General features: G+C 48.8%; 1 protein-coding gene across 4 annotated transcripts in view; it reads left to right on the top strand.

The window, feature by feature from the left end:
- LOC144162765 (uncharacterized) overlaps nucleotides 1-18,719 on the top strand; it is a 152,102-nt gene that overhangs the window by 112,967 nt on the left and 20,416 nt on the right. Inside the window, exon 2 of one of the 4 annotated variants that reach the window (XM_077693417.1) lies at nucleotides 17,241-17,370. Coding sequence is in view for 1 of the 4 variants with exons in the window: in XM_077693415.1 (XP_077549541.1) it covers nucleotides 17,110-17,370 (261 nt within the window). In the remaining 3 variants the exon portion in view is untranslated. Of the gene's footprint in view, nucleotides 1-16,188; nucleotides 17,371-18,719 lie in introns of those variants that run through there. The other 3 variants (XM_077693415.1, XR_013320762.1, XM_077693416.1) reach the window with 3 other exon arrangements.

The following is an 18,719-nucleotide window of genomic DNA, read 5'->3' on the forward strand; positions in this document are numbered from 1 at the left end:
GGTCAAAACGTTCAACGCGTTCGTTGCTACCCAACAAGGTGGAGAGGAAGAAGAGGTTGTCGTTCGTCGCCTGCGAGCTGAAGACATGTAGCGGGGGTACGCGACACAAGACGCTCGGCAGAAGGCGACGGCCAAGGTGGCTAAAATGTCACACACCGAATTCGCCAGCTTACCCATGGAGATTCTCATCGTCCGAAACAAGCCATACATAAGCACCACAAACATCGACGGCGTCGACGGGCTTGTCAACGGAGCGGTGGAAGGCTTGACGTGTCGAGTCTTTATATGATGTGCGGGCGAATGTTTCACGGTTTTACCGATAAGCATTTTAGCTTGCCCCCTGTCATCATCATTCAGTTCGTGGAGATGGCGGGATTTTTTTTTGTTATGCACACGCCATAAACCTGCTGCAGCCATTGGGAATTGAGTGCGAGTCAAGTGTTTAGGAGCATTTTATTTTTTCTGGTTCACATTTCGGAACAGCGGGCTCTGAATGGCTTCTGCTCCGTGTTTCCGGCATGCGGCCAGGGTGTCGGAACGGCATGAAAAGCGGAACCGAAAAATGAAAATAAAAACCATGTTTAGGGCTGGAGCGAAATGGAAAAGGGAACGTTATTTGTTATTTCGTTTGTGAGTGAAACCGAAAAACTTTAGTTTCAGTTTTTGTTTTGAGTGTTATGTTAAAATACTTGAGGGTTCGTTTCAATTTCAATGCCGGAAGGTGGGGAATAGCCGCCGGTTCACTGGAATAAAATCTGCTTTCGTCTCGTTGGTGCCCTCTACCTTCGGGCAGGCTTATTTATTTATTTATTTGGTCGTTATAGCAGCTGGCTTACTCTATAAAATTTTTGTTGAGTATTTTATACATGAATAAAAGCGATCGTTCTAAAACATGACACAACAATCAACAAGAAAATACAACGTAGGGCGTACACAGCACCACACACAATATGTAGCGAAAACAGCAGCTTACAGTCGCACACTCAATGGAAACAGCGACAAGTTATGTTGTGCTTGTATGTTTGTGGTGCCAGAGTGCAGCGGGAAACATCTCATAAGGGGCAGAAAGGACACTGTCGGGCAGGGCATTCCTAACTTTCATAGTTTTGAGAAAAACACGCTTTAAGGCGAATATGTGAGTTAAAATTCACCATTTTTTTCTGTTACAAGTGTGGAGGCTTGAAGGTACTGATGTTGATCGTTTTCTACCGCCTCACATAAAACCTTTTTTTAAGAATAAATACAAAGGAAAGGTGCGCCGGAGTTTTAGAGTATTGCATAAGACAGACCGGTTGAAACTTCTCACGCTAATTTCACCTATACGAATCAGTAACGAAACGCACAGCCGGATCTTGAATTGCCTCAAGTTTATTCATAAGAGTTTTGGTGCTCCTAATCTGATACCAAGGCGGCATACTCAAGAACTGAGCGTACACGCGCAGCCCGTTGGCTTTCTCAAGGCTTGAAGTGTTCGCACCTAGTAATTGTATACCGCCCCCGTCGAGACGCCCGAATACAAATAGCGCTGGATGATTTTTCATCTATGAAAGTGTATCAATCAAACCTGGGTGCTAGATTAAGGACTGGCGGCATGTAGTTTATGGGGACCGGGGTGGAAACATGGAGCGCATTGCAGGGGCGCCATCAAGAGGTATACGACCAGGAGTGAGGGCTTAGGTGTTCTGCGATATTTTTTTGTGCAGCTGAGCACGGTACGAAAGGACATTTTTACAAAATATTAATAAGGATCCGAAATGTTTTATTTAAAATTTGTTGATAAATATCAATGTTTCCTTAAATTGTGTATAGTATTTTTCATATTTGTGTTATTAATAACAAACTGATCTAATTAAAGCGTTTCAAACTCAAAGAATGCGTTTCTCGATAACGTGTTCACGATGTACACCAGAAATGGCGTCAAACGAGGCAGCGATATGCTACCAGGAGACAACAGTGATGGCAGGAACGAGCTCTTGAATGCACAACAAAATGTGGGCACAGTATGCAGATTTGAAGTATGCATTCAATATTCTGAGCAATCCGTTCAACAGTAAGGCAGCGAGAAACGATAACGTGCGTACGTGGTCGTTTACTTCCGTGTGTTTGTACATAATTTATCAGCCTCGCCTTATTCTTGTCATGCGAGGTTACAACAGCTTACCAGCAAGCTCCATTTCTTCTTTAATGTTTTAGATGCGGAGCGTCTTGTGCTCCGGGGTATGTCCCGCGGCGTCGGCGGTGGTCCGGCGTCCGCACACCACCGTTTCTTGGCCAATCCCCCACGTCTTATACTCGGGGGTATGTCCCAGGGCGTCAGCGGTGGTGCGGCGTCCGCACACCAACGTTTGTTGGCCAATCCCCCACGTGGGTACGCGCCATAGAAAAGGAACAACAACAACAACAACAACAACAACAACTCCGGTTGTGCTTGCGCTTGACTTCGTGATTCTTCAGATGAAGTAGGATGGAAGCAACAGTTCCGTCAGTGAGTGTGCTGACGCAATTAAGTGAGAGCATCAGCGCAAACACTAACAGCAATTACACCCAGCTACAATCCACGCAACGTGTATCGATCTCGTCTTTACTAACTGCAACGGCGACGACCCATCTCCCCGAAGAGAACCATGAGTAGGATTTATGAGCATTACGGGGTGCACTACATTTCCGCCAAATTTGGCTAACAAACATAACGGAAACGCAAACGGAACACCCATGACGCTCCGCATCCTACTCATGGTTCCCTTCGGGGAGATGGGTGTAATTTTTTTTTTGCTACGCAGTGTCAAGAGTTACCTCTGAGGGAACCCGAAATTAAAAACTGAGGTTTTTTTCATGCGGTACTTTTAGCAGTGTCTACAGTTAAGGTCGACGGAACCCAAAATCACAAATAAAAGCCACATTCGACGTAACGTCAACCAAATGATTTGAGTTACTTTCGGCCAAACATTTCACAGTGAAAAGTAGAGTGCGAAATACCAATGAAAATGAGCACGTCGGCCGTAGGGAACACTACGTAGGCGATCCGGAATATCACAGAGGAGCAGAGGGGCAGAGGAAGCCGCACCTGGCAGTCGGCGCCCGATAAAAAGGGAGGGCGGAAGTGTCGTACCATTTCCTCTTAGACAGCAATGGTCGTACAGCTTCCTCTCAAACAGGAACGAAAGCTCTTTCCTCGTTCCGTCCAAAGTTTGAAACGAGTGCCCGTTGCAAGTTCATTGCGAAAGAAACGCGTTCCAGTTGCATTTCCAGCATTGCAACTTGTCGCTACATTAACGTTACATTTTTCTTAATTGAAATATAGTGTCCGATAATCCTGAAACGAAATAAAATGAGAAAAGTTAACTCACATTGAGCTACGTATATTATACGAATACAAATACCACCGGAAGCAGATTATCTGGCGATAAAAAAAACGAAATTAATGCTCTTACACGAATTTTTCGAGGAAGCACCCGACTATCTCCACACATGTCTAACTGCAACTTCCTGTGCTGCAGGCCAGCATGCCGGCATGGGGGAAGGAAACAACAGGAGTGGTCGCGGGTTCGATTCCCGGCCGCGGCGGCCGCTTTTCTGATGGAGGCGAGAAGCAAAAACGCCCGTGTGTACGAGATTTCGGCGCACGATAAAGATCCCCAGGTGGTCAAAATTAATCTGGAGCCCTCCACTACGGCGCGCCTCATCGCCTGCGTTGCGTCGGCGCGTTAAACCCTACAATCAATCAATCAAACTACAGGAGTGGCCGTCATGGGACAACCTCGAAGCCTACCCAGCTCCCTGTTCTGTGGCCTAATCATAAAAACATCAAGAAAAAAATACTCCAGAAAACTAAAAAAACTCAAGGAAAAAAAGCACTAAAGTTAAGTGACAGGGAAGCGGTAGTAGTTTTTTGCGCCTCACGCGGTCGCGCGCTGCACGGTTTGCAAATCCGAGACGCGCAGATGAGCATGCCGACAAAGTGGTCGTACGCACCTGTCCAATACTTTCGCACCGCGCTTTGGCCATGAAGTGTTGCGTGCCGGCGCGTTCTAAAGTCAACAGTGACAGAGGAGGACGTCCGGGCCTTCCACGTTGATTTGATTTGATTTCATAAAACACACCATACTTGTATCGATTGCTCAATATGCACTGCACGCAATACCGACCTTTTCGAACTGTTTCTGCCCAGGTCATCTTCTAGGTAGCTAACCTTCAATTGCCAAGACCGCAGGCAGTCCTGAACTCACCGCAGTCTGTCCCAGCCGGCATTCTTTTTTCACATTATGTCCTGTGGCGCTATTTAAAGGGGCACCAATGCACGTGTCTCACATTGGCGTTTGCACCCGGAGTTGCGACAAGGCCGTGCGCACCAGGTGCAGCCTGCCGACGGGTGCGGCCCTCTGCGGGGTTATTCTTCTGCCTTTGACCTTCGAGGAAGCGCGTTCCGTAGAAGGGCGGCAAAATTTGGCAGCCTATAGGAAGAGAAACACGGCAACGGTCTGTGGCTTTTTGTACTAGCTTCAGTTCCCTAAAGCCTTGCCGTCAAAAGAAACCCAATCCTATAGATATATGGCACGTTTACAGAAGGAACGCCGTTGTTCCCGCGCTGTTCCTTCGTAAGCCTAACGAGTTACCGTTACTCTCCCACAAACCCCTAATGGAACGGTAGCGTTCCTCCGTTCTTCCCAAAAGGAACGCGTTCCAGGAACACCGTTCCGTGCAACAGTGAGGGGCGGCAGTGCCCCCGACTTATCATCATCACCCGTCACAACGTGTTAGCGCCAGGCGGGGCCGGTAACCTTAATTGTAGCAGCTTCGTCAAAAAATGCGCATCAGGCTTGCCGACAACTAGAGAAACAAATCAAAAGATCACCACATGATTCCACACTTTAATATAAAGTTTATTTCGTGCTTTACCATGTACCACGTGTCCACCGATGTATTTTCCTAAGAGCGTATACGCAAACATATATTTTGGTACTAATACACGTATTTTACTAGTGAACTCTATGAACGCAAAAACTAAAGCTTGCGATGTCCTTACATCCGGGACAAAAAACGAGTGCGAACCATTTCCTCCAAGACAACATTTCAGCTTTTTTTCTTCACTGGCTATCATTTTACTGACATCTGTATATAAAGTGACTGTATGCGCCACAAATAAAAATGGAGTAATAACCATTCAGTCTACCCATAATAGTTGCCGCTTTAATAAGATATACTTTTCATTAGTCAGCAAGCTATAAAAATTAAAGTTCTTGAGAGTTCTTGTTTCCCGCGAAGAATAACAGAGTACAGAGGCATTCCATTCTCTAACCCTAATTTGGCCCATGGCCAAAGTAAACATAGTTCTCCGCACGAGCTGCAGACGCTATGAACTGGAACTCCGCCGCCATGGACAAGAGGTCCTACTTTGTAATTCCCGAAATCTCCTTTCCTTTCGTGTGTTGGATATTGATTGATTTGATTGATTCTAGGGTTTAACACGCCGACGCAACTCAGGCGATGAGGCGCGCCGTAAGGGAGGGCTCCCGATTAATTTTGACGACCCAGGGATATATAACGTGCGCCGAAATCTCGTACACACGGGCGTTTTTGCTTTCCGCGTCCATCACAAAAGCGGCCGCCGCGGCCGGGAATCGAACCCGCGACTTCGTGCTCTGCAGCGCAACGCCTTAGCCACTGAGCCACCGCGGTGGGTGTGTGTTGGATATCAAAATAAGTGTAGTTTTATTCGTATAAAATATTTTAAGAGAGAACTCCAACGATCCAGGTGTAATTCTGACTCGCATCTCCTCATTATGCGGGTGCAGGTAACACGCTCCAAACTGCTCGACCAAAGGGGAATTTTTTCTCATTATTGCATGAAATACTAGTCCTAAAATATCACCCTATCAACGATGACAGGACGAAGCGACGTAAGCGTTTCAACTATTATTTACCAATTCCGTACCGGTTCGGCCGCACATCAGCAACGTTCCTGTTGTTTGCCAATTTGACGTCACGTATCGTACAACGGACCCTTGCAATGATGTGGCATAGATTTCATTGAGCCTGGCCGTAATTAGTACCGACAGCTGTAAACGTTTTTCAGTTCTTACCTTACATCCAACGTCGGTTTAATTTCCATTTCGGACTTAAATTTTTGCTTTTGCATACGTCGGACGTAACTTCGATTTCATGTACAGGCTGTTACGCCGGAGGTAACTCAAAACACTGGCATGAATTTATGTCGCACATAATTTTAATTTAAAATTTTGGGTTCCGTAGGACACAACTCAACACATTGGATTAAAGTTTTGTTAGCATAGATTTTATTTTAAATTTTTTGGTCCGTTGGATGTAACTTTCAATAATATATACTAAAGTTCCGTGGTACATAAATTTGTTTCAATTTTAGCTTCCTGGTGTATGGTACGATGCAGGGATGCGCTGTAGTGAACAATCAATCCAGTAATCGCCGATTCGCTTTCCCAAAACATCGAAATGGCCGTTTTCAGATGTATATTAATATAATGATAATAATAATAATAATAATAATAATAATAATAATATTCAATCAATCAATCAACATTTATTTTCGGTGCCCAGGAACAACCCTAGGGTCTTGGTACTGGTACACCATATACAAACATTCATAAAAACAAACTAAAATCAACACAACACAACACAGAAAACCATATGTATGACAGAAACAATAAAGTAAAAATAGTTACAGAGATCCCAGAAAGCAAAACAGGAAAAAAAAGGAAGCCTAGTGTTAGAAGCCATGACACCCGGCCAGGAAAACGTTGAAGGCACGTGAAAAATTGAAAATACACAAGCAAATACCCAATGAACATGACGGAGATAGATTATACACATAAAACGAAGGTTTTGTAACAAAATATTAGCAAGTTTCAAAATAGAAAAACGAAGTTCAGCGTTACAAGCACTGACACTCAAACCTACAGAAATTCAAGCAACACAAAACCAGCAAAAGTGAAAAACAAACAAGCAAGAAGATGATTTGCATAAAATAAATACTGCACATAAATTTGGAATGACATAAACGCACTTAAGCTACAACAGTTTTCAATTCATGAGAGAACAAAGAAAAAGAGCTCTGGAATATATCAAGACGATCGGAATATTCATTATATGGCCATTGTATTCTGCAGATGGATGAGCGTCTCTACTTAAAGGGACACTGCAGTGAATTTGTCAAGCTCCCGTTTTTGCTTGCACTGCGTAGACTGGCTCAAATTAGCACACTTTTCATCGTTTATCCGGTTGAAAAATCGGTAATTGTTTCACGCAGCGCGAAAGAAAAACTACTATGCGCGGTTTGCGGCGGCCGCACCAACTAAGCTGTGACGTTGGGAGGAGGGGGCACTGTGAGTGGACGATGCCCAAGTTTAGCAATCAAACTTTCGGTTTCGGTTCTGTAAAACACAACCGATGGCGTTGTTGGATGGGCATTCTCAATATCTCAGTAATCATCGTACCACGCTTCTGCCATGTTGTCGGCTGTAAAATGCGTAAGATAAGCCTCCCAGAACGGCTTGGAATCGTAGCATTCACTTGCCGAGGCCTACGCAGTGCATGAACGCCCTCCGCGTCCCCGCAGACGCTTAAATGCCATGCGCTTTTCCCCCATATTTGGAGCTTGCCTCACTCATGCCTGTATCGTAAAAAGCGCGTTCTCACCAGGCCAAGGGTCTGTTGATTTTGGCCTGTGCCCACTGCCCGCAAGAAGTCGGTGCTTATGGCAACAGCCCACCAACCAGAACTCGCTAGCGCGCCAGTGCCAGCCTGCGCGCGTTCTGTGAACTAGTTCGTGGAGCAATGAACGTTGCGGTCCAAAAAAAAGGTAAACTCAGTATAGAAAACATCGGCGGAAAACCAAAAAGTTAACTTATAAAAAAAAAGCACGTACCCGCGGGGATTCAAACTCGCGACTTGCAAAACGTTTGCGATGACATACCCAGCGCTCCAGACAACTCGGCCACGGGGCGGGCTCTGCTGACCTTGGTAATATAAGGTATATATATTGCCGCGAACCATACATTGGGTTTGTTTGTTTGTGTTTTGCTTTTACCGCCCGGCTGCGCCGGTCTGTGTTATCTGTGCGCCAAGGGAAGCGCGTGTTCCATTCTTTCTTTATGTGCCGCAGGTGTTATCTGTTGTGATAGGGAGAGCATTCCGATCTAACGTGAACAGCCCAGAATAATCTTCTTGGATCTACTATGTTCTCGATGCGAATCGACGTTTTGAGAACCACGCGCGCCAAAAGATAAAAAGCCTGCAGTGCAGACGCCGGGGCATTCGATTCGACGACACTCGCCTGTGCAAGTCACTTCGTTGACCGCTGCTTCGCCGCCTCTGTATTCATTTGAGTTGTTAGGGGAGCACAAGTTCGCTCCAATAAACTTGTTTCTCCTTCAACTCAACTGCATCGTCCTTGGCTTCGTGACATCTGGTGGAGGTGCGGGGTACGCACCCTTCATGCCCACTACAACCTCGAAAAGCCGCCAAGCCAGTCCAACAAGAGCCAGCCCCCGCCTGCAAGATTTACCACCCGAGTTCGGTTTGATGCCAGAAGGGCCCAAGAGAAGGAACGCTGCAACCAACACCATGGTACAAGAAACAACGTCGCCAATCATGCTGCAGCAGCCCCGGGAACCACCATCGTTCCGGGGAGCCCCCACTGAAGACCCAGAGGAATGGTTGGAGAAGCTGGAGCGCGTGCGGATCTTCAACAGGTGGGACGATGAAGAAACCTTCCGGCATGTTTTCTTTTACTTGGAGGATGCAGCTCGAACTTGGTTTGAAAACCACGAGAGTGCCTTGACCGACTGGACGCAATTCAAAAGCGAGTTTCTTAAGACCTTCACGACCGTGGTGAGAAAAGAACGAGCTGCGATTTTACTGGAAACTCGAACGCAACACCCGAACGAAGGAGTCGTAATCTTCGTCGAGGAAATGAAGCGACTTTTTCGCCGTGCGGACCCAGGAATGACGGAGGAAAAGAAACTACGGTTTCTGATGCGAGGTGTGAAGCAAGAGCTCTTCGCGTGCCTAGTTCGCAACCCCCCCAAGACCGTGTCCGAATTCGCGTCTGAGACCGCCGCGATGGAGAAGACGCTCGAAATCCGAACGAGGCAGTACGACCGCCCAATCAATGCGCTGGTTTCGGAGACGATTGGTGCCAGCGTTATTAACTCCGACTCACTTCGCGACACTATCCGCGCAGTGGTAAGGGAGGAGCTGCGGAAACTTTTCCCGATGACGACACCACAACCTCAAGTCACTTCACTGACCGACGTGATCCGGGAAGAAGTACAGCAGGCTTTGGGAACTTCTGTACCGTCCGAAGCACCCCGCGAGCCCGAGGCTATGACCTACTCTGCGGCTGTTCGTCGACCCCGCCCTGCCCCAACACGCCGTCAAGAGGCCCCGCCGTACCGTCGCCCACTGTCACCCGCCCGACCCCCGGTAGCCCGAAACCAGACGCCGAGGAAGACGGACGTATGGCGAACTCCCGATAATCGTCCTCTGTGCTACCACTGCGGAGAGGCCGACCACATCTACCGTCGCTGCCCATACAAGAGACTCGGACTGCGTGGTTTCTCCGTCGACGCTCCTCGCCCTCTCCCTGGCCAACGACCACGTGAGATCGACGAGTATCTATCTGAAACCAGCCGTGGCCCATCCCGTTTCAACCGCTCGCCATCGCCCTACCCGTACCAATCGCCGAACCGCCGTAGCAATGCTGACTTCGCACGTGGAAGGTCTCCCAGCCCACGAGGGGGAAACTAAAGGCGGCAACTTCTGGAGGTGAAGTTGCTCTACGGCGAAAAACTGGAAACCCTCCAACGACGCAAGGACGCGCTGAAGACAGTGATTCACGACATGCCCTCATCCCGACGACCCGACCTAACCCTGACGAGACTCCCGAACACGACGACAGCTACACGGCGCGACGCGTACCCGACCTGACCGAGACGTCCGTTGAGAAGACGACGACAACGACGATGCACAGTGCCCCACCATCAACACATACAAGCAGAGATACGACGCCCCGACGAACCCGGAACTCGAGGACGACTGCATCTGACGTCAAGGTGTCCATCGACGGCTTTGACGTAGTCGCCCTCGTAGACACGGGAGCTGACTATTCGGTATTGAGCGGACCATTTGCGTCTAAACTGAAGAAAGTTATGACCAGATGGGACGGTCCGCACATACGCACAGCAGGAGGCCACCTCGTGACGCCAAGTGGAACGTGCACATCGCGCGTCACCATAGACGGCACAACGTACCCTGCGGCGTTCGTCGTTCTGCCTAACTGCTCCCGCGACGTGATTCTCGGAATGGACTTTTTGACGGACAACGGCGCAATAATTCATCTGCAGACCAAGTCGATAACATTTTCCTCCGATCACTCCACGACGCCGCAGCCGAACCCCGATCACCGTGCTGCTGTCAGGATCGCCGACGATCACATCTCCCTGCCACCCCGCGCAAGCTTGATGATCGCCGTCTACTGTGAGGATGCTGCTTCTGACATCGACGCTATCGTAGAGAGTGATCGAAGGTTGCTTCTCGACCGCGGTGTCTCCGTCGCAAGAGGCATTGCGCACTTTAAGCAACGCCAATCTCACGTTTTGGTCACTAATTTCACCGAAGAGTACCAGCATTTAAACAAGGGAGCTGCAATTGCGTTCCTCGAAGAAACGCAAGAAGCAAGTGATGTGATCGCAGTCGCCGACTTTGAACGCACACCCGTAGAAACCTTCAAGCTCCCGCAGCCATTCGACGTGAATCCGGCGCTACCGCAAGAACAACGGAAAAAATTATTGGCTTTGCTGCGTCGCTATAGCGAATGTTTTTCGTCGAGCGCAAAACTACGTCAGACCCCTCTAGCGAAGCACCGAATAATAACCGGAGATGGAGCCCGACCTACCCGACAGTCATCGTACCGCATCTCTTCACACGAACGGGAAGCCATCCGGACTCAAGTCGACGACATGCTGAGCGATGACATTATACAGCCATCGAAAAGCCCCTGGGCTGCGCCCGTCGTACTCGTAAAGAAAAAAGACGGCACATTAAGGTTTTGCGTTGACTACCGGCGACTGAACAAAATCACGAAAAAGGACGTGTACCCCCTCCCCCGAATCGACGACGCCCTCGACCACCTCTGCCACGCGAAGTACTTCTCATCTATGGACCTGAAGACCGGCTACTGGCAAATTGAAGTGGACGAGAGAGACCGAGAGAAGACTGCATTTATAGACGGCCTATACGAGTTCAAGGTGATGCCGTTTGGGCTGTGCACAGCACCAGCGACGTTTCAAAGAGTCATGGACACTGTGCTAGCTGGCCTTAAGTGGCACACCTGCCTCGTATACCTCGACGACGTAGTGGTATTCGCCCGGACTTTCGACGAACACCTTGCAAGGTTGGAGTCCGTACTCGAGGCCATTCGTACGTCGGGGTTGACGCTGAAGCCTGAAAAGTGCCGTTTCGCATACGGGGAACTCAAGTTCTTGGGCCACGTCGTCAACGCCGCGGGAGTCCTACCTGACCCGGCAAAAACTTCAGCCATTGCGAACTTCCCAAGGCCGAAAGACAAGAAGGGCGTGCGAAGATTTCTCGGGCTGTGCGCATACTACCGGCGCTTCGTCGCAAACTTCGCACGCATTGCAGAGCAACTCACGCGCTTGACGAAAGATAGCACCCCTTTCAGCTGGGAAAACGACCAAGAAAAAGCATTCTGCGAGCTGCAAAAACGCCTGCAAAGCCCGCCCGTGCTCGCTCATTTCGACGAAAATGCCGAAACGGAAATGCACACGGACGCCAGTGATATAGGCTTGGGTGCCGTCCTTGTCCAAAAGCAAAGCGGCTGCGAAAGGGTAATCGCCTATGCTAGCCGTGGTCTGTCGAAGGAGGAGAAAAACTATTCTGCCTCTGAGAAAGAGTGCCTGGCTATTATATGGGCGATTTCAAAATTTCGCCCATACGTGTATGGAAGGCCATTCAAGGTTGTAACAGACCACCATGCGCTGTGTTGGCTCGCCAATTTGAAGGACCCCTCTGGCCGTCTTGGGCGGTGGAGCTTGCGCCTGCAGGAGTTCGACGTTACAGTCGTTTATAAATCCGGCAGGAAACACTCCGACGCCGACTGCCTGTCCCGCGCCCCCGTCGACCCACCACCACAAGACTCTGATGAAGACAGCGCGTTCTTCGGGATCGTGACGGACAGCGACCTAGCCGCCCAGCAGCGTGCCGACCCCGACTTACGCGTCATAATCGAGTACCTCGAGGGATGCAACGTTGCCGTTCCCAGGACCTTCAAACGCAGCTTACCAGCATTCAGCCTGAGAAACTCCGTCCTTGTGAAGAAGAATTTCAGCCCCGGAACAAGAGCGAATTACCTTCTCGTCATCCCCGCGGACCTTCGTGACGAAATTTTGGAAGCGTGCCACGACGACCCGCCTTCCGGACATCTGGGCACAGCCCGCACTATTGGAAAAATCAAGGCGAGGTACTACTGGCCCGGCCTTACCTCTGACGTCACCCACTACGTCCGGAGCTGCCGTGACTGCCAGCGACGAAAAACGCCGCCGACAAGACCCGCCGGACTTCTGCAACCGATCGCCGTCCCATCGAGACCATTTCAACAGATTGGAATGGACCTTTTAGGCCCGTTCCCTATGTCACGATCACAGAACAAGTGGATTGTCGTAGCGACAGACTACATGACGCGCTACGCAGAGACCGCCGCTCTTCCGAGGGGGACTGCACAAGAAGTGGCGAAGTTCTTTATAAGCCAAGTTGTGCTGCGACATGGAGCCCCGGAAGTCCTAATCACAGACCGCGGAACGGCATTTACTGCGGAGCTGATGCAAGGAGTATTACGCTACAGCAACACGGATCACCGAAGAACGACGGCGTACCACCCCCAAACGAACGGACTAACAGAACGTCTGAACAAGACAATCGCAGATATGCTGTCAATGTACGTTGACGTTGAACATAAGACTTGGGACGAAGTGCTCCCGTATGTCACGTTTGCGTACAACACGGCTATCCAGGAGACGACACAGCTGACGCCGTTCGAGCTTGTCTACGGTAGAAGGCCGACTACGATGCTCGACGCCATGCTTCCGCACGTAGAAGACGACGACCTCAACGCCGACGTCCACGGATATCTTCAACGTGCGGAGGAGGCCCGCCAGCTCGCTCGAGTTCGTATAACGGACCAGCAGTTGGTGGATGCGGGCCGCTACAACCTCCGACGCCGAGACGCCGAGACGCCGAGTACCAACCAGGGGATCGTGTGTGGGTTTGGACTCCCATCCGACGACGCGGACTCAGTGAGAAGCTCCTGCGACGGTATTTCGGACCCTACCAGATTCTACGACGTGTTGGCCAACTTACCTACGAAGTGATCCCCGATGGTGACTCCGGCACATCACGACGACGCACGCGGCCTGAAGTCGTCCACGTGGTTCGCTTAAAACCTTTCTACGGACGATGGCGAACTTTTATTTTCATTTGTTCGGACTGTCGCTTATATAAGCATCGGGTCGATGCACTCTTAGAGGGGGGGTAATGCCGCGAACCATACATTGGGTTTGTTTGTTTGTGTTTTGCTTTTACCGCCCGGCTGCGCCGGTCTGTGTTATCTGTGCGCCAAGGGAAGCGCTTGTTCCATTCTTTCTTTATGTGCCGCAGGTGTTATCTGTTGTGATAGGGAGAGCATTCCGATCTAACGTGAACAGCCCAGAATAATCTTCTTGGATCTACTATGTTCTCGATGCGAATCGACGTTTCGAGAACCACGCGCGCCAAAAGATAAAAAGCCTGCAGTGCAGACGCCGGGGCATTCGATTCGACGACACTCGCCTGTGCAAGTCACTTCGTTGACCGCTGCTTCGCCGCCTCTGTATTCTTTTGAGTTGTTAGGGGAGCACAAGTTCGCTCCAATAAACTTGTTTCTCCTTCAACTCAACTGCATCGTCCTTGGCTTCGTGACAATATTGTATAACCAGTTTACACTTTTATTTAGTTTTGGCATTTCAGGCAGCTTAGGCGACTATTTGTTGTTTTGCGCTCGTGAAGTTAGCATCCCCCAAGTTTCCACAATATATCACGTCTAGCAATTGCATTTCTTAGACGGAAAAGCGTTCGCAGATGCGTAGTCGTGCTGCTGACCGCTGTGGTTGTTCGCCCAGCGCAAAAAAAGTGCTTCCCGCACCCTAGCTTTACGCTGTACGGTAAAAAATATCAGTTGATTTTATTTCCTTAGTGCCTATATTGACTTCGCTGACTCTTCTGCCGCCTTCAAGAGGCCTTATATTTTCCTATTGGCGTACCAGTCAGCGAAGCGTCGCATGTGCGCTTGTGTGAACGACCTTGACTTGGAGCTAGATACAGTGTACAAACTAACCAAGTAAAGAAAGGCACATTCTTCCATTCACAAACGTGTCCTGGCTTCGTTTCAACTGAGCGAACGAATTGCGACGACCCGTCGGCGGCCGGCGGACGAAACGCTGGTGACGCTGGGCGGACTGACTCTGTCTGAAGGCCGGGGAGCCGTGCAGTAGCTCAGCCAATGGCGAGCTCGGCTCCTCCCGACGTCACGCGAAAACGCCACCGAAAATGGGCGAGCGTAAAGAGAGGAGGACAGCATTTTCTAATTAAATTTTTAAATAAATAACTTTGCGTAAACGCGCCCAGAGTGGTCGAAATATGTCCTGGGGACTCCGGACTACAATTTGCGCTAGTAATCCCGCGATGTTTACATATCACTTCAGTGTCCCTTTAAAGCATCTGTTCTGAAAGTTCGAAATGTTCGGAAAAGTTTGTTCGGCAACATCCCTGGAAGAGGCTTGTCCTGAAACTCAAAAACGAAAAGATAAAGTTCGAGTGACGTCCTGGTCACGAGACAAAGCGGAGAAAAACAAGAATAAAAGAAATAAAGTGGAATTCCAAAAGCAAACGTTGGGGGGATGCTGGCGAAGGAATGGAAACAAAAGGAATCAGGTGAGCAGGTACAGAGCAGAGTGAACGGTGATAGTCTTTGAATAAGGTATATGCACGAAAATGCCTAATGCTGTATTCCCGGTGAATATCGCAAGGATTCCAAGTTGCCCCTTGACGCATTCATTCCAGCAGGTTCCATGGAGTTGAATTTGTGAATTAAATAGGATTCTCCGTATTTCCTGTCCCTTGGAGACTTAAAATTTGACTGAAGTAAATACAACTTGAGGTCATCAAAATTGTGGCCTGGTTGGTTGAAAGGCTGTTCTACAGCTATGGAGGATTTGCTAAGAGTATCTGCCCGGTGACCATTAAGCCGTAGGCTCATAGGTTGACTCGTTTCGCCTATATACTGTTTGTGGCACATTGAGCATTCCAACATATATATATATATATATATATATATATATATATATAGCGAATGGGAAATGAGGAGATCGGTGAGTCAAGAGTCAAGACAGAATAAGGGTTGGCAGTCAAGAAAACCTCGGAAAGCAAAGGGGGAATGCCGTAGGTCACAGCAACAGGTGAATAATTTTTTGAGTCAGAAAGAAAGTGGTGAAAAAATGCCCGCCGGGTGGGATCCGAACCCGCGACCCACTTGTTTCTGACTAAAAAAATTATACATCTGTTTTTATCACCTATCGCATTCCCCCTTTTGCTTTGCGAGGTTTTCTTGACTGCCACCCCTTATTCTCTCTCCCTCTCTCTACATATATGTATGTATATATATATATATATATAATATATATATATATATATATATATACACACAACAGTGCACCAGACGAACTGAAAAAATAGAAAGCAACAAATTGTATAATTCCTGATGTTATGTCATAACGGTACAAAGTTCGGAGGAAAGCGAAAACTGTGACCAATCAAAAACATCGAGGTCAGGAAAATAAGACATAATGACTTTCCATCCTGTGTAGTGTTGAGTGTTGGCAGAGGCAGGCACTTAGAGGAAACGGCCTGCTCTCTCTTGTTAGCTTACGCGGAATCCGAACATTCATACTATTGAGCAGTAAAGGACAGGATAGAGTACCGTGAACGAGCTTGAAAAAAATAAGATATCAGCGACGGGACGGGACGGCTGACAGGATACCATCTGGACCGCATGATAAAGATAGTTTCAAGCACCTAATGTATTGGATGATGATCTTTTCGGATTAGGTGTGTTGAGGTACTGCTAGGGTCTGAGGCTTTCTAAGCGGATGAGAACTGCGTGGCAAAACAGTCAGCGACGGCATGTAGTTCTGTTACATTGGATTCCAGTAGTAATAAAGACTCCCGACTTTTGTTAGACCGTCTGCGTACGAACTTCCAAAACTCAGACGGCCTGTCAGAGGCGTTTTTTTCTAAGTGAGCAAAATATGAACTCCTGATCCCGTTTATATAGGCGTTTACAGGCAGTTCAAAAACATCGAAAATCTTCTCTGCGCTCAAGAAATGGAGTGCTTTGAATCTTTCTGTGCGCGCGATCTTTACGGTTTAGAGCACCTATGAGATCAGACGAGAACCAGGGGGGATATTTATGGAGTTTAGGAGTATATTGTTTAATATATTTGCGCATACTGCTCGGCGGCATTGCGCAGGGAACAGTATTTAACCCTGCGCTCTTCGCAGATCCTGTCATGCCCCAAGTTCCTTCCGCGGGACGAACTGCAACTCCAATGGTAGCAGGCACAAGCGGAACCGTTCTGCGTCACCATCACCCGTACCAAGCAGCGGGAAGCGACGGCACGTGACAATAAGACTGAGTTCCTGTATATAGCTCCCCTAGGGGAGGCGGATTGGCGCGCCCATCCACCATCTTGAGTTCCAGGTCGTGCGGGAAAGCCACCGGTCTCGCATGTAGGAGCTGCCGCCGGGCCGCCGGGCCGCCTCGCCAGCGGAAGCGGCGAGGAGGAGTGACGAGGAGTGGCGCGGACAAAAAATACGGGGTTTTGTGCGCAGCAATAAAAGCGGGCTTTCCTGTCGAACTGCAATCCGCGGCATGTGGCAATCAGACGCGCAACTCTTGCGGTAAGCGATATACAGGAACTGAAAACAGGACGAGCGCGCAGCGCCGCTTGCGCCTACATCCGCTAAAAGATGGCACCTCCCACCGGACCTGACTTCAGTTCGGCGGCAGTGCGCAGCGAACAGTATTTAACCGTGCGCTCTTCGCAGATCCTGCCATGCGCGAAGTTCCTTCGCGCAGTGAACTGCCACTCCAACTGCAGCAGGCCCAAGCGGACCCGTTCTGCGTCACCATTGTCTGTATCAAGAAGCGGAAAACACCTGCACGCGACAACAGGACGAACACGGAGCGCCACTTGCATCTACATCGGCTGTAAGAGGTCACCGTCCACGGTACGTGACTTCAGCTCGGCGGCAGTGCAGAGCGAACAGTATTTAACCGTGCGCTGTTCGCGGGTGAGAGACAATCCGCACAGTATTTGTTATAAAGTGTTATATGCACTGCTGCCCAACACAGTAATATTTATGCTCGGTTGTATTTGTTGAGAGTGGTTCTTTTGTTGGTCAGATTTGTTGTGTTCTGCTCTTGACGTTATCAGTGACATGAGTGAGAAGGAGATGAAAGACAATGAAAAATGAAAGCAATCTTAACGAGGCAATTGACGAAATAAGGGCTGACTTGCGGGAACTAAGGGCTGACTTGCGGACGCCCAAACAGAGCGTGAAATTCTGCAACGACACTTGCGATGGTGTCAATGAGATACAATACGAAATCAAACAACTTCCAAAGGAAGTCCAGCGCCTGCCCAACAGAACGATGACGTCAATGAAACAAATGCGCTCCGATCCACGCTGTGAATGTGGTTGGAAAGCAAAGCATTGAGCGATTCAGACATCGACAAGACACTAATCATGGATTTTGTTCCACCATGACATCTCACCCTATGCCGTGTGGCCTGTCTTTCACCCAACTTAACAAACACAGCAAACCAAGAATTGAGATTCTGCAGCATTTCTTTTTACTCCAGGACCAGTGCAAGTGTGCTGAGTTTAGCAGTGATGCGTCCACGACTGCAACTGCTGTGGCTTGCGCTGCGCATGGGCCAAACGTGGATGTCAGCAAAACAATGAACCTGTGTAACAGTATATTCATAGCAGAAGCATACGGTATTTTATTGTCTTAAATCACATTTTTCAGCTTCGTATTTTAAAGTCCATCGTGTACACGGACTCCCTTAGCGTCGTACGCGCGCTTTCATCTGGAAAGCGTTCTAAAAACTTTGTCATCAATCTTGTTTTTAAGACCACTATGTCCGCATATGCATCAAACCTGGAAATAGCTTCCTGCTGGGTTTGAGGCCATGCTGGGATTGCCGGGAAGGAAACCGCTGATCAAATGGCCACTGCTGCGACACTACGGAATACAGTACACTTAACAACAGTGCCCTACACTGACCTCAAGCCACACATGGCAAAAGGAGTGGAGTGGACAGACAAACAACAAATTACACATAAAATTGATGATGGTTGGATGTTTATGGCGCAAGGCCAACAGGGGCAAAGAGCGCCAAACAACGCTTATTTATGAGGGGTGAAGTCAAACTAAAATCCCTCAACAAAAAGCAGACGTAAAATCAGTAAGAGAAAATGACGATGGCAGGTGTAGAAGGCCAGGTGGTGATTGTGCGTGGTATGAATTAGGTCCAGAAAACTATGCGTGATTAGAAATGAGGCGTAAAAAT

The sequence above is a fragment of the Haemaphysalis longicornis genome, unplaced genomic scaffold, assembly GCF_048455015.1.
Source record: "Haemaphysalis longicornis isolate Haplotype H1 unplaced genomic scaffold, Haemaphysalis longicornis Haplotype H1 scaffold_12, whole genome shotgun sequence".
Taxonomy (NCBI): Eukaryota; Metazoa; Arthropoda; class Arachnida; order Ixodida; family Ixodidae; genus Haemaphysalis; species Haemaphysalis longicornis.